Genomic DNA, 13691 nt, shown 5'->3' on the forward strand with positions numbered 1-13691 from the left:
TTCAAGATTCTCTGAGCTTCATTTTCCTTATTTGTAAAGTGGGGAAAACATCTATTTTGTAGATGGTATGAAGATTAGACAGACAGTGAGTATAAAGGGGTAAGCTGTTACAGTTATTAAAAACAAGTATTTCCACCGGACTAAGAGGCTCATTGGTTCCTGGCTGTTAAGAAGACAGGAACAAACTCGAGGTCTAAGGCTGCAAATCTGAATGGGTGACAATCAAATTACCATTTATTACTTACCTGACCTACTGTGGAGAAATTTCACGGGACATGAAGACTCCAAGGGCAGAGGCAGAAATTGTAGAAATCCTCTGGACCATGGGGTTTTCTTTACCCTGGGGAAAATCTTTTGGTCTCTTCTCATAATTGCTGCTTGTTAAAACTGGTAAAATACTCATTAAGGACTATGATTTTCACGAACAAATGATTTGTATATGTAAACTCAGATAACATTTTAGAATTAGAATCTCTTCTCTAGCATCATTAGCTCAATTTTAGGTACTTTTCTATCTAATGCAAATTCCATGTGCTCAGGCTTAGGGGATGAAGTGTGGGTATTGATCTTCCGTGTATGTTTTTCTGCAAAGTGTGACTGGCCTTTCTATAGGAGCCATCAGTCACCATAATCAGGCCCCAGACTACATCAACATCATGCTTTTTTGGTGGGGAGGGGGATAGATATTGAGAAATAGTTTACGAACTACCATTGTTTACATTGGAAGTAGATTAAAAATCTAATAAAACTCTTTCCCCATCTTTCTGTGCCTGACAGGGTGGTCTCTGTAAGCAAGGAAATAGAAATTTTATTAGCATAAATGTAAAATTATTTAATTGCTGTGATCAGCAGCAGGGTTTCAGTTACTTTGGATCACATCTAGGTGACTCGATAAAGAAGTTGTGCACATATAACATACACACACACACACATACACAGACACATACACAATGGAATATTACTCAGCCATACAAAAGAATGAAATAGTGCTATCTGCAGCAACATGGATGGACCTAGAGATTATCACACTAAGTGAAGTTAAGTCAGAGACAGACAAATGTCACATATCATTTATATGTGGAATCTTAAAAAAATGATACAAATGAACTTATTTCAAAGCAGAGATATAAAGACATAGAAAATAAACTTAGGGTTATCATGGAGAAGGGGAGTAGGGGAGGGATGAATTATGAGAGATTTGCAGATATTGACTACAATATATAAAACAGATAAACAATAAGGTCCTACTACATAGCACAGGGAACTATGTTCAGTATCTTGTAATAACCTATAATGAAAAAGAATATGAAAAGGATTATCTGAATCATTAGGCTGTACACCAGAAATACAACACTGTACATCTACTGTACTTGAATGAAATAAAATTTAAAAAAAAAGATGAATGAAGACAAGTCCTTGCCCTAAGAAATTTAACTCTCTGGTTTTAAAAATAGAATAAATGGAGTTACGGAGTGCAGATCTGAGGGGACTGGACAACAGCATTTTGACTTCTGTGTTCTCCTTACTCAAATGTAGTTTTTGCACTGCATGTGACTATTCAGATGGAACTCTGAAGGATATTTGCTTCCACGGGTAAGAAGAGGATGTCATGCTCAGTCATAATCTCAATATTGTGGGAGATGTGTGCTGACCCCCGGGCGCCGTCCTCTCCGACAGCCATGGCAAATAACTCCACTTGCAGCTCTGTCTGCAGACCAGCTGCCACCTACAAGACAACGTAGCTTTAGAATCAGGCATGAATGAGTTCTAACCTTGGTTTTAACATGACTTTGGACAAGCTACTTAAACTCTCTGATCTTGTTTTCTCATCTGTAAATTTGTCACTAATGAATGATTGCTGTTCCAGCATTTAGAAGAATTACTTCACAGATTAGTTAGGTAGAATTCCAAGTGGGACCCAGGATATGCTGCTGAAGGAGAGAAGCAGGGGCTATTTAGGAAAAAGCATAAGGAAACTAAATGCCAGGGTGCAGGAGGGGGCACTGAGGGCAAACTTTTATAATGTCTATAATTGTGCTATTTCTTGAATATCAGTAGCAAGTCTCTATTATTGTCATCCTTGCAGATAATGATACATACACTTACTCCAAGAGAAATATAAATTTAATCTTAAATTTAATCTAAGAGATTGGGTGAACACCACAATTTCCCAGCCCTGCACCTTGGTTTACTGTATTCCTAGTGTAGGACCTGTAACCTGGCCAAGCCAGTAGAGGGAGACAGAATTAGTTTAAATGCCAAACTGCTTAGATCTGAAAGCTACACAGACGAAGTTCATATCAACAAAAAAGAAACCTGATATATACAATGAAGACGCAACACAGCAAGGACTGGGCTTCTGGCCTTGTTCCTTGAAAAGAACACTAGCCGGGAAAGAAAGAGCGGTTTGTACTTCTAAGCTGCCTCTTGAGGAGGTGGGTTACAAAGAGGATTTGAGAACAGTTATCTGAAAAAAACAAGTGAGAAACTACCACATGGAAAGCAATTAGATACGAACGGAATTTGTTTTTTCTTCAATAGAGTTTTATAAATAATAGAGTGGAAAACTGTTTCAGTTTTTTCAGCACTGTGCTTGTGAACGTCTGCATGCTGGAAGAATTCCAACAGCTCTGTTTCTGAGACCTGGACCGTTAGCTCTCCAAGCCCAACAGTCAGAGCCGGGCTGGGGAGTGACGACACTCTGCACGTGGGGCAGGAGTACCGCCATCACACTGCTGCACCCTCCCTTGGAGGACATGCATTTAGTGTTGGCAATGAACCAAGCTGAACGGTGGCTAGATTTAGATACGGAGAAATCTGCAGGTTACATTTCTGCCAGAGCCAAAATCTACTGTTAAAGAGAAAAAAAAACAAACAAAATAGCATAGACTGAGCTTCAAAGAATACAAGCTGATTTTTTGGTACATAAAAGGTGGATCCAGCCGTCATTTTGGCATAATCCCTACTTTAAATGAGAAAGACTTGCGAACTTCTCAGAACAGCAGAAGAAGAGCTTGCTTTGACCATGTCTCTGCTTTATGTTGTGAAGGTTCTGAAACTTGGACATAGCACAGTGATGAAATGTTTCAGAGAGGTACTCATGGATTAGTGGGTCTAGTCCCCAGATGTATTTCTGTTTGGAACTGCAGCCTATATACCACTATTTTATAGATGATAAGATATTGTAACTGGAAGAGGGTTAGGAATTGATCAGGTTAAGCTCCTTTCACAGATGAGGAAAACAAGGTGCAGAGGATTAACCAACACCACCACCAAGCTGCTTGGTGGCTTAGTCATGACAAGAAGCCAACTGACTTCGCGCTCTTCCCAACATACAAGAACTGTGGCTGCGTTAAGATCTTGGGCTTCAGTGAGCACTGTGTGCCGGTTATGGGCTGGGATGCCCTTGCTCAGCGCTCTCACGAGCCCGTGCACACCCCCATCTGTGATGAACGGTTCACGTACCCACCAGACTTCTCACGTCATTCTGTCCCTCCATCACACATCTCTTGAGAGCCCACCATGTGCCCGGCTCTGTAAGCTTCTTATGTGTCTCACTCATTTCTAACATCCCCAGTACCCTGGGCATATGGGAGGAACTTAAAAGTATTTTAGTGAAATGAAAGGAGTGATAAATCAGCCAGATGGTACACTGACCAAGAAGTAAATATTAAGGGGGGAGGGTATAACTCAGCGGGAGAGCGCATGCTTAGCATGTAGAGGTCGTGGGTTCAATCCCCAGTAATTAAAAATAATCCATTTAAAAATAAAAATAATTCCCTGACGGGGAGCCAAAACAATAAAAATATAAATATAAATAAACCTAATTATGCCCACCAAATAAATAAATAAATAAAAGTTCCTTTAGAAAAAGAAAGAAATGTTAAGATTTACAAGTGTGGTTTTATTACATTTTGAGGCAACCTTTTGTTGGCATCATACTACACTTCTAAAATTATACTTTGAAGTAAGTGGCAACACACCTTTTTTTATACTAAACACCTTATTTGTAGGAATGTATCAAATAAAATCAGAGCAGGTTGACATTTTAAAATTTATATTTCCAGAGATTTTTGAAGAAATAAGACAGCTCGTAAATTTAAATATGCTACTATGTCTAAGTAATATTCTCCAGCAAATACCAAGTGAACAAACCAGATTTACATAAAATAAAAAGAATGAGATATTTATTTTTCCAAGGGATTTTTCACTTTGTAGAAGGATTTGTTACAGGATATCTTCAGGTTATCAGCTTCCCAAGTGTGTATTAAATCATAACTAATTTTTTAAAAGGTATATATTCTCATACAACTGTACAGAACTGCAGCATTGGGACAAGTGAAGTGAACTTCAGAAATGTTTCCATAGCTGGAAGTTTAACTCTGTTTACACACAGGGCATGCTCATGGTTGTTACACAAAGTAGGTGACATCAAGCTTTAAACGGAACGGGTAGGATGACTTAAAAGGTCACTTCACTGGAAACACACACATATTCGTATGCACACACATGGACCCACACAACAGACAGAACACAGGACTTACAGGCCCAGGTTTGTAGGTCACTTTCAGTCCTGTGCTGGGAGGGGGCTGCTTCACCCTAAACCTACCAGGCAAAAAGATGGGAATACATTTATGTCATAACGAAAAACACGAGCACGAATGCACTAGGAAGTAATCAAAGCAGGAAGGTGTTAATATCCCCTACACAGGAGGGCGAGGTCCAGACCATTAGAAAAACAACATAATATTCAATTGGAAGAAGAATCTGGAGCCTGTTTCACAACTGCCTTTCCAACAGTTTTCATCGGCGTCAAACAGACTCCAACACGTTTCCACCCTTTGTTATCGGATGCTGACTAGCGCCTGGGGCCCGGGCAGAGTGTTGTGAATGTTTGGCTGGAGTGTGCATCGCAGTGTGGCCGCCAGCGTGAACACAAATGCTGACTGCCAGATCATTAAGCTGAAGAATAAAGGCTCTTTTGGAAAGCAGTGGAGCGTGGAAGCCAGTCTTGCTCTGTCGTGGTATGGGGTTTGCGTGTTTGGGGAGAAGAGAAACAGAAAAGGCTCAGAAAACGTTGGAGAAGTTGAAAAGCCCCGTGCTCACACGTGGTGCCTATTGATCACCTCCCCTTCCTGTGGTTTGCGGGTTCTGCCTGAAGGTTAAAGCCCTGGAGTAAATTAACGTGCCGAGGAAAGCCTACCTCCACGTCGACCGCAATCCCACACCCTCTACCATCAGCTTTGCTGTCTGCCCTGCAGCGGCTGAACTGAGCAAGCGGAGGAGGGAAATCTCTAACGCTAAAATTATGTCCTGGACTCACAGTATCTGCATGGATGAGTTTTAATAGTTTGAGGTTGCCTCTCGATTTCTCCCCACCCACTCTGTTGGCAACAAACCGAAAAACCAGTAACATCTGATCTGGTGGCCTGGGTCCCTCTCAGGTTCTTTCTGAGGAAGTGAATGTGATTCCTGAAGTTGAGGATCTGCCTCAACTGAAATGGGACAGTGATCTTTTCAGCTGGATGCTCCCGTAGCATTGCTCCATCTGATCTCCAATCCTGAGTCTAGAATCACAGACATGCTTGGAGGACTTACCACTTACACGAACTCTGCAACTGAAATAAACATTTATTCCATTTTTTTTAGAGGGGAAAAAAATCCTGCGTAATCCTGAAGTATGATTCGAAGTAGAAGAGAGGAGATTTTGTAACTGTGAGCTGTCTTGGTAGAGATGGTATATTGACCCAATGGGAAGGACCAATCTCCCACAAGAAGCGGTGATCACAGCTGTGTTGACAAAGCAAGGTGCTCCAGGGAACTGGGCAGGAGATCTGAGATCTACCTTCGCTGCAGCCTGTAAGACCTTAAAACAAGTTACTCAGTTTATCCCTTTGTAAGAGTCTCTACAAGCTCTAAAATCCTATTGGTTTTGACCTGAAAGTTAACGACTCATTCTTTCTAGTCACTGACTGCCAGATACAGTATATTTTCAATTGGGAGCACAGACTGTGAGTTAAAGTATTTGTTATTAATTCCAAGTCACATCATCAGAGTCAGAAAGACCCTGATGATTCAGGGTTAATTTTTTTCCTTTTTGCCTCAATTATGCAGGATTAATGTAATTAAAATCACATCGAGATCACAAAGTGCAAACAAATGGTACCTGGTATTAGAGTTGGTGGTGGATTTGAGAAACAGACTTTCAAGTTTTGTGTGTTATTTATTGTAACACGTATACAACTTCCCCTTCAATTTTTGCTAGTGCAGATCAGGTCTTCTGTTTCTTCTACTGAAGTATGAATAATAATTAATGGGAAGGCAAAGAAGCACTAAACATAGCTGAGGCTTGGTAAATACTGATTTGTTGAAGAATGAATGAATGGATGAGTCAGTGAATAAATGATTGAATGAATGATGTGGAGATTCAAGAGTTAAGGTGCACTTAACAGTTCAGTTCAATAAACATTCACTGAAGTAGGCAGCCGAAGAAAAGTCACAGAGTAGGGGAGGTGATCTGGGCAGAGTCTGGAGCCTTGACCTCACCTGCATAAGTCCACTCCAACATTCTTGAGCTTTACAGTGGTTGCATAGGTGTGTCCTTCTTTGAGCACTCCAAACTTCACTGAGGGTGGGAGAAGGTGGAATCCAAAAGGGGATGAACTTGCATTATTAATGGCAGCAGATGCAACAGAAGATGTTCTCACTCTTCCTCCAACAGAATCTTGCACCTTGTATTGAGGAAAAAGCAATGAAATATAATAAAATGGTTTTATTTTGCATTCCCAATATAAGAAAAAGGTTCTGCCCTAACCCACCCCAGGCCATGCAGCAAACCATGCAGGAAGCTTACTCTGCGCTCCAGCCAGCCTACAGCTACCACACAAGGCAGGGCCTTGCAGCCAACTGGGCCAGGACCAGCCCTGCCTACCGGCGAGCCCACAGTGGTAGGCCCTGCCACAACAGAAAGGCACATGCAGCCCACATAAAGGCACCCTCAAGTACACAGATCTTATGACTAGAGGGGAGCATGCTGCTGGGCCCATGGGACATCTCCTACATAAGCTGACTTCTCAAGATTAGGCAATGTAACCAACCTACATAACACCCAGAAATAAACATAGAGAGTTGGGCAAAATGAGGAGACAGAAATATGTTCCAAATAAAGCAACAGCACATAACCTCAGAAAAAGAACTAAACAAAGTGGAGATAAGCAATCCAGCTAATAAAAAGCTGAAGATAATGATTATGAAGATGCTCACTGAACTCGGGAGAAGAATGAATATGGTGAAAATATCGACAAAGAGTTAGGAAAAAAAGAATCAAATGGAGCTGAAGAATACAGTAACTGAAATAAAAACTGCACTAGAAGGAACTGACAGTAGACAAGATGATGCAGAGGAATGGATCGGCAGTAGGGAAGGCAGTAGTAAAAATCACCTAAGCTGAACAGAATAAAAGAAAAACACTTAAAAAAAATAAGGATAGTTTAAGAGCCCTCTGGAACAGTATCAAACATACTAACATTTGCAATATAGGAAACCAGATGAAAAAGAGAAAGAAAGAGACAAAGAACTTATTGGAAGAAGTAATAGCTGAAAACTCCCTGACCTGGAAGAGGAAACAGATATTTGAGTCCAGGAAGTATAAAGTCCCAAACAGGATTAACCCACAGAAGTCCATATCGTGACACATTAAATTAATTAAAATGGCAATGAAAATGACAAAAACTTAAAGATAAAGAGAGGATCTTACAGCAGCAAGAGAATAGCAACTAGGAACTCCCACAAGACATCAGCTGACATCTCAGGAGAAACTGGGCAGCTCAGAAAGGAGTGGCACAATATACTCAAAGTGATAAAAGGACAAACCCACAACCAAGAATACTATCACGGCAAGGCGATCATTTAGATTTGAAGAAGAGATAAAGAGTTGCACAGACATGCGAGAGCTGAGAGTTCAGCACCACTAAACTGGCTTTACAAGAAATATTCAAGGGACTTCCCTAAGCAGAAAAGGAAAGGCCACAACTATAAATATAAAAATTACAAAAGGAAAATATCTCACTGTAAAGGCAAACATTCAGTAAAGGTAGTAGATCAACCACTTTTAAAGCTAGAAAGAAGGTTAAAGGACAAAAGTAGTATAATTATACATGTGCACAAGGAGTAGTTAAGGGATATGCAAAACAAAAAGATGTAAAATATGACATCAAAAATATGAAATGTGGAGAGGAAATGAAGAGTTGTTACACTATGTTCAAATTTAGGAGATTATCAACTTAAAATTATCATATAAATGGCTATATGCTGTCATATAGGAATCTCATGATAACCACAAGCCAAAAACCTGTAACAGATGCACATATAAAAAAGAGAAAGGAATCCAAACATAATACTAAAGATAGTTATCAAATCATACAGGAAAAGACTAAAGGAAGAAGATGGAGGGAACAAAAAAGAACTATGAAAACAACCTGAAAAAAGCAACGAAGTGGCAGTAAGTACATACCTGTCAATAATTACTTTAATGTAATGGACTAAGTGCTCCAATAAAAAGACAAAGAATGGTTTAATGGATTAAAAATCAAGACCAATTATTATATGCTGCCTACGAGAGACTCACTTCAGATCTAAAGACACACACAGACTGAAAGTGAAAAGATGGAAAAAAGTATTCCATGAAAATGAAAACGAAAAGAAAGCCAAGGTGGCAATACTTACATCTACTTGCAATACTATTTGCAGATGACATGGTACTATATATAAAGAATCCTAAAGACGTTACCAAAAACTATTAGAACTTGGTAATAATCCATATCGTAATAAGAATTTGGGTTACACAATATTTGCATTTATCAAAACTCAGCAAATACATGCCTAATATTTTTGCATTTTATTGTATGTAAATTATATATTGAGGAAAAATATAAGCAAACATTGAATTCTAGCTTATGATCTGCGTGTTTGAGTATTTAGGGCTAAGTGCAGTAATGTCTGCAATTTACTTTGAAGTGCATCAAAAAACAAGATGGATTAATGGATAGATAGAAGGATAGATAAGTGATAAAGCAAGTATAATAAAACATTACTGTAGAATCTTTAAAAAAAACCATACACACTATTAGAACTGATAACTTAATTCAGTAAAGTTAAAGGATACAAAGTTAACATACAGAAATCTGTATTTGTTGCATTTTATACACTAATAACGAACTATCAGAAAGGGAAATTAAGAAAACAGTCCCCTTTACAACTGAGTCAAAAATAATAAAATACCTAGGGATAAATCTAAACAAAGATGTAAAAGACTTGTACTCTGAAAACTATAAGACATTGATGAAAGAAACTGAAGATAACACAAATGGAAAGATACATTGTACTCATAGATTGAAAAAATATTGTTCAAATGACCATACTATCCAAGGCAATCTACAGATTCAGTGTAATCCATATCAAAATATTAAAGGCATTTTTCACAGAATTAGATCAAATAGAACTAGATGAAGTAATTCTAAAATTTGTATGGAAACATATAAGATCCCTAATAGCTAAAGCAACCTTGAGAAAGAACAACAAAGCTGAAAGTATCATGAACTCTGATTTCAAACTATACTACAAAGCTATAATTATCAAAACAGTATGGTACTGGCACAAAAAGAAACACACACACATCAATGGAACAGAACAGAGAGCCCAGAAATAAACCCATGCCTTTATCGTTAGCCAATCTACAACATAGGAGGCAAAACTATATAATGGGGGAAAGACAGCATCTTCAATAAATGGTGTTGGGAAAACTGGGCAGCTCCAGTTTGATTATTTTCTCAAACCATATACAAAAATACTCAAAATGCATTAAATACTTAAATGTAAGACCTAAAACCATAAAACTCCTAGAAAAAAATACAAACAGTACAATCTTTGACAACATTCAATCAATCTTAGTAACATTTTTTTTTTAGATCTGTTTCCTCATGCAATGGAAACAAAAGCAAAACTGAACAAATGAGACTCCATCAAAGTAAAAAACTTTTCACTGAGTGAAGGAAATGATCAAACAAAATAAAGGCAGCCTACTGAACAGGAAAAGATATTTGCAAACAATATATGTGATAAGGGGTTAATATCGAAAATATACCAAGAACTCAAACAACTTAACATCAAAAAACAAACAACCCAATTAAAAAATGGGCAGAGGACCTGAATAGACTTTTTTTCAAAGAAGACATACAGATGGCCAACATACACATGAAAAGATGCTCAGCATCACTAATCATCAGGTAAATGCCAATCAAAATCACAATGAGATATCACCTGACATCTGTCAGAACGGCTGTCATCAAAAAGACAACAAATAACCAGTGCTGGGGAGGATGAGGAGAAAAGGGAGCCCTCCTTCACTGTTGATGGGATTGCAAATTGGCACAGCCACTGTGGAAACCACTATGGAGTTTCCTCAAAAAAACTAATAGAAACTGCCGCAAGAACCAGCAATTTCACTTTTGGGTATTTACCTGAAGAAAACAAAAATGCTAATTAGAAAAAATATACCCATACCAATATTCACTGTAGCATTATTCACAACAGCCAAGATATGAAAGCAACCTGTGTGTCCATTGATAGATGAATGAATAAAGAAGATGTGATCATATGCATAAATATATATCCAAAATATTACTCAGCTATAAAAAAAGAAATCTTCTCTTTTGTAATAACATGGATGGATCTAGATGGAATTATGCTAAGTGAAATAATTCAAAGAAAAAGACAATCCTGTATGATCTCCCTTATATGTGGAGTCCAAGAAGCAAAATAATCAAAACAAAATGAAAACAGACTCATAGATACAGAGAATAAACAGGTAGTTGCCAGAGGGAGGGGACTGGGGGTGGGACAAAATAGGTGAAGGGGATTAAAAAGTATGAACATTTAGTTATAAAATAAATAAGGCACAGGGATGTAATATAAGAAATATGGTCAATACTACTGCAATAACTTTAACATGAGACAGATGGTTACTAGACTTATGATGATGATCATTTCATAATGTAACCAAATGTCAAATCACTATGTAGTACATCTGAAACTAACACAGTATTGTCTGTCAACTCTATTTCAATTGAAAAAGTTCAGAGAATTGAAAGACAGATAACTTGCTCAAATGGTAAATGAAAGAGTAAAGTTTTAAACTCAAGTTTGCCTGACAGTTTATGCTCTTTCCTTTGTGTCAGTGATTCTCAAACTTCAGCTCCCATCAGAATTACCTGGAGAACTGGTTAAGATATCAACTGCGGACTCCACCCCCAGAGTTTCTCGATCCGTACATCTAAGAGGGGGCCCATGAATGTGCATTCATAACAAGTTCTCAGGTGTTGCCAATGCTGCCAGTCAGTTAATCACACTTTGAGAACCACTGCCCTATGCCCTGTTATTCTCCAGGCTGGTAGCACTGACCTCACCTGGGAGCTGGTTAAAACTGCAGACTCTCAGGCCCCACACCAGAGCCAGTGAGTCAGAATCTGTATTTTAACAAGATCCCTAAGTAACTCTTTAAGTTTGAGAAGCACTCCTATCACATGCCACCTATACACATGGCCATAAATTCTCTGATGGCAATGAACACAGTGCATGAAATTTCTAAAGGATAACTATCAAAACTTGACTGGTGGGCTCAAGGAAGGCTTCCTGACAGATGTGAGATGGAATCTTAATCTTAGAGGTTCTGAGGAAGGAGCCTGGTGCCTTTAAAGAACCACGAGAAGCCCAGAATGGGTGAAGTGTAGTGAGCTTGGGACAAGGTGAGGGAGCCTTGCCTTGTGGTCATGCTAAGTCATCAGGATTTCATCCTAAGAGTCATGAGAAAGGTGCCCAATGAGCCCCTGAGCCAACAGTGTGCTGGTAACCCGGCTCTCCAAAAAGAAGCTTGATCATCAGTAGCATTTGCCAATTTCCATGGTTTGAGCACTCCCAGCCTGGCTGATTCAAGCTAGTGACGGCTTAACCGCTGGCTCATAAAATTCCTCACATAAGCCTGTATGAGCTGGCTCCAGCAAAGCACAGCCTGGGTTTCTCTCTTTTGACTGAAGGCCTTCATGGTGAGATGGGAGGACACAGAGGCCGGAAATCAACAACTTGGATCAGCCAGGAATACATAAAATGTGGACTGACTCTGGGAAATGTTTCCATGTCTGCTTTACCTTTGCAAGAGGTTGAGACTTGGGCTTGGAACTCAGCAAATAGTGAGGTAGCCTCACTTTCTCTTTCCTGGCTTGTCCTGCCACATCCTGCAGCAGTGACTGCGTGGGAATTTTCAGGGGCATACACAGCTCTGATTCTGTTAGAGAGAATGTTGAAATTACACCATGTGGATACTGTTTTCACAGACATTCGGGGTCATACCAGAAAAGAGAATAACATAGAACCAACTTGGGAAATTTTCTCCTTTCCTTCTTAAAGAACAAAGGCTTCTTATTAACTCTGGGACTCTCTCCTTACATTTTACAGAGATTTTACCTAGTATTAGTCCTCACAATAACCATAAGAGGTAGGGGGTGCTATTAGCATCATCTTTTTTAAAGAAATGAAGAAAATCAGAGTCTAAGAAGTTGAGTGACCTGCATGTAAATCAACAAGGTACAAACTAATAAGGAAAAAGTCTTAAGAATTTCGTTTCAACTAGTAAATTAATAGTTTGAAAAAGTGGTGTAGTAATTACAAATTACGCCAGGGAAGTAAATCCTTAGATCACTAGATTCGGTGAAGGAGTGAGCAAAAGTAGATAATCTACACAGCTGTGTGTATTTCTCCAAATATCCAGGAGGTTTAAATAAGAATTGTGTTTAAGGGATTAGCAGATACAAACTACTATATATAAAATGGATAGACAACAAGGTCCTACTGTACAGCACAGGGGATTATATTCAATATCTTGTAATAACCTATAGTGAAAAAGTGTGTGTGTGTGTGTGTATGTGTGTGTGTATGACTAATCCCTATGCTGTACACCAGAAACTAACACAACATTGTAAATCAACTATACTCCAATAAAAAAAGAAATAAGTTTTAGATCATCAAATTTAAATATCCTTTCTTGAGGTTCTAAATGTATCTCTAGACTTCCCAGAAGGCAGAGCCTGGGTGCTGCATGGAACCCCTGACCCTCCTCTCACTGGATCGTTGCACAGATAAACTAAGATGATCTAAGTAGAGAGATCTGGCACAGTGGCCAGTGCTGAACACATTTTCATTTCTTCTTCCTTTTTTCTGTTTCTAAGGTTAATTAATTTTGATTCTTTAAGAAAAGCTCTCTCTCCCTGTTTTTGCAATTTATTCTTAAAGTTGGACTCTTTAACCTAAAAGAAAAAAATTCACACAACTTTCTTGTTTCAGTGTTCTAAATGCTAACATTTAATTTCATCCATGCCTGGAGGGAATTAAATAAACTCACAGATCTGCCAAGGTTAAAATATTGACGTATTTATGCTAAAGGTATATAAACAGTTAACAGCAACAACCATAATATTCCAATGGGATGACCATAAAATAAACTTATTTCAAGTAAAAAGGGAACAGAGAGAAAGGAATAAGCTAGCAGAAGTTTTTTTCTAAGGTTTACAACCATCATACCAGATCTGAAGGATTTTTGGAATTTTCAAGAATACATATATATGTATATATGTCTGTGTATG

The 13691-nt window shown here is 38.6% G+C and overlaps 1 protein-coding gene across 1 annotated transcript in view; it reads right to left on the reverse strand.

The window, feature by feature from the left end:
- Nucleotides 1–227: 227 nt before the first annotated feature.
- Nucleotides 228–13691, reverse strand: part of SPAG17 (sperm associated antigen 17) — a 190468-nt gene continuing 177004 nt past the window's right edge. The window contains exons 44-48 of the mRNA XM_031457908.2: nucleotides 12201–12337; nucleotides 6547–6731; nucleotides 4545–4605; nucleotides 1582–1726; nucleotides 228–390 (exon numbers count right to left, since the gene is read on the reverse strand). Of these exons, the coding sequence (XP_031313768.2) occupies nucleotides 251–390; nucleotides 1582–1726; nucleotides 4545–4605; nucleotides 6547–6731; nucleotides 12201–12337 (668 nt within the window). The 3' untranslated portion in view covers nucleotides 228–250. The remainder of the gene's footprint in view (nucleotides 391–1581; nucleotides 1727–4544; nucleotides 4606–6546; nucleotides 6732–12200; nucleotides 12338–13691) is intronic.

Source organism: Camelus dromedarius, chromosome 9, assembly GCF_036321535.1.
Source record: "Camelus dromedarius isolate mCamDro1 chromosome 9, mCamDro1.pat, whole genome shotgun sequence".
In the NCBI taxonomy this organism is placed as follows: Eukaryota; Metazoa; Chordata; class Mammalia; order Artiodactyla; family Camelidae; genus Camelus; species Camelus dromedarius.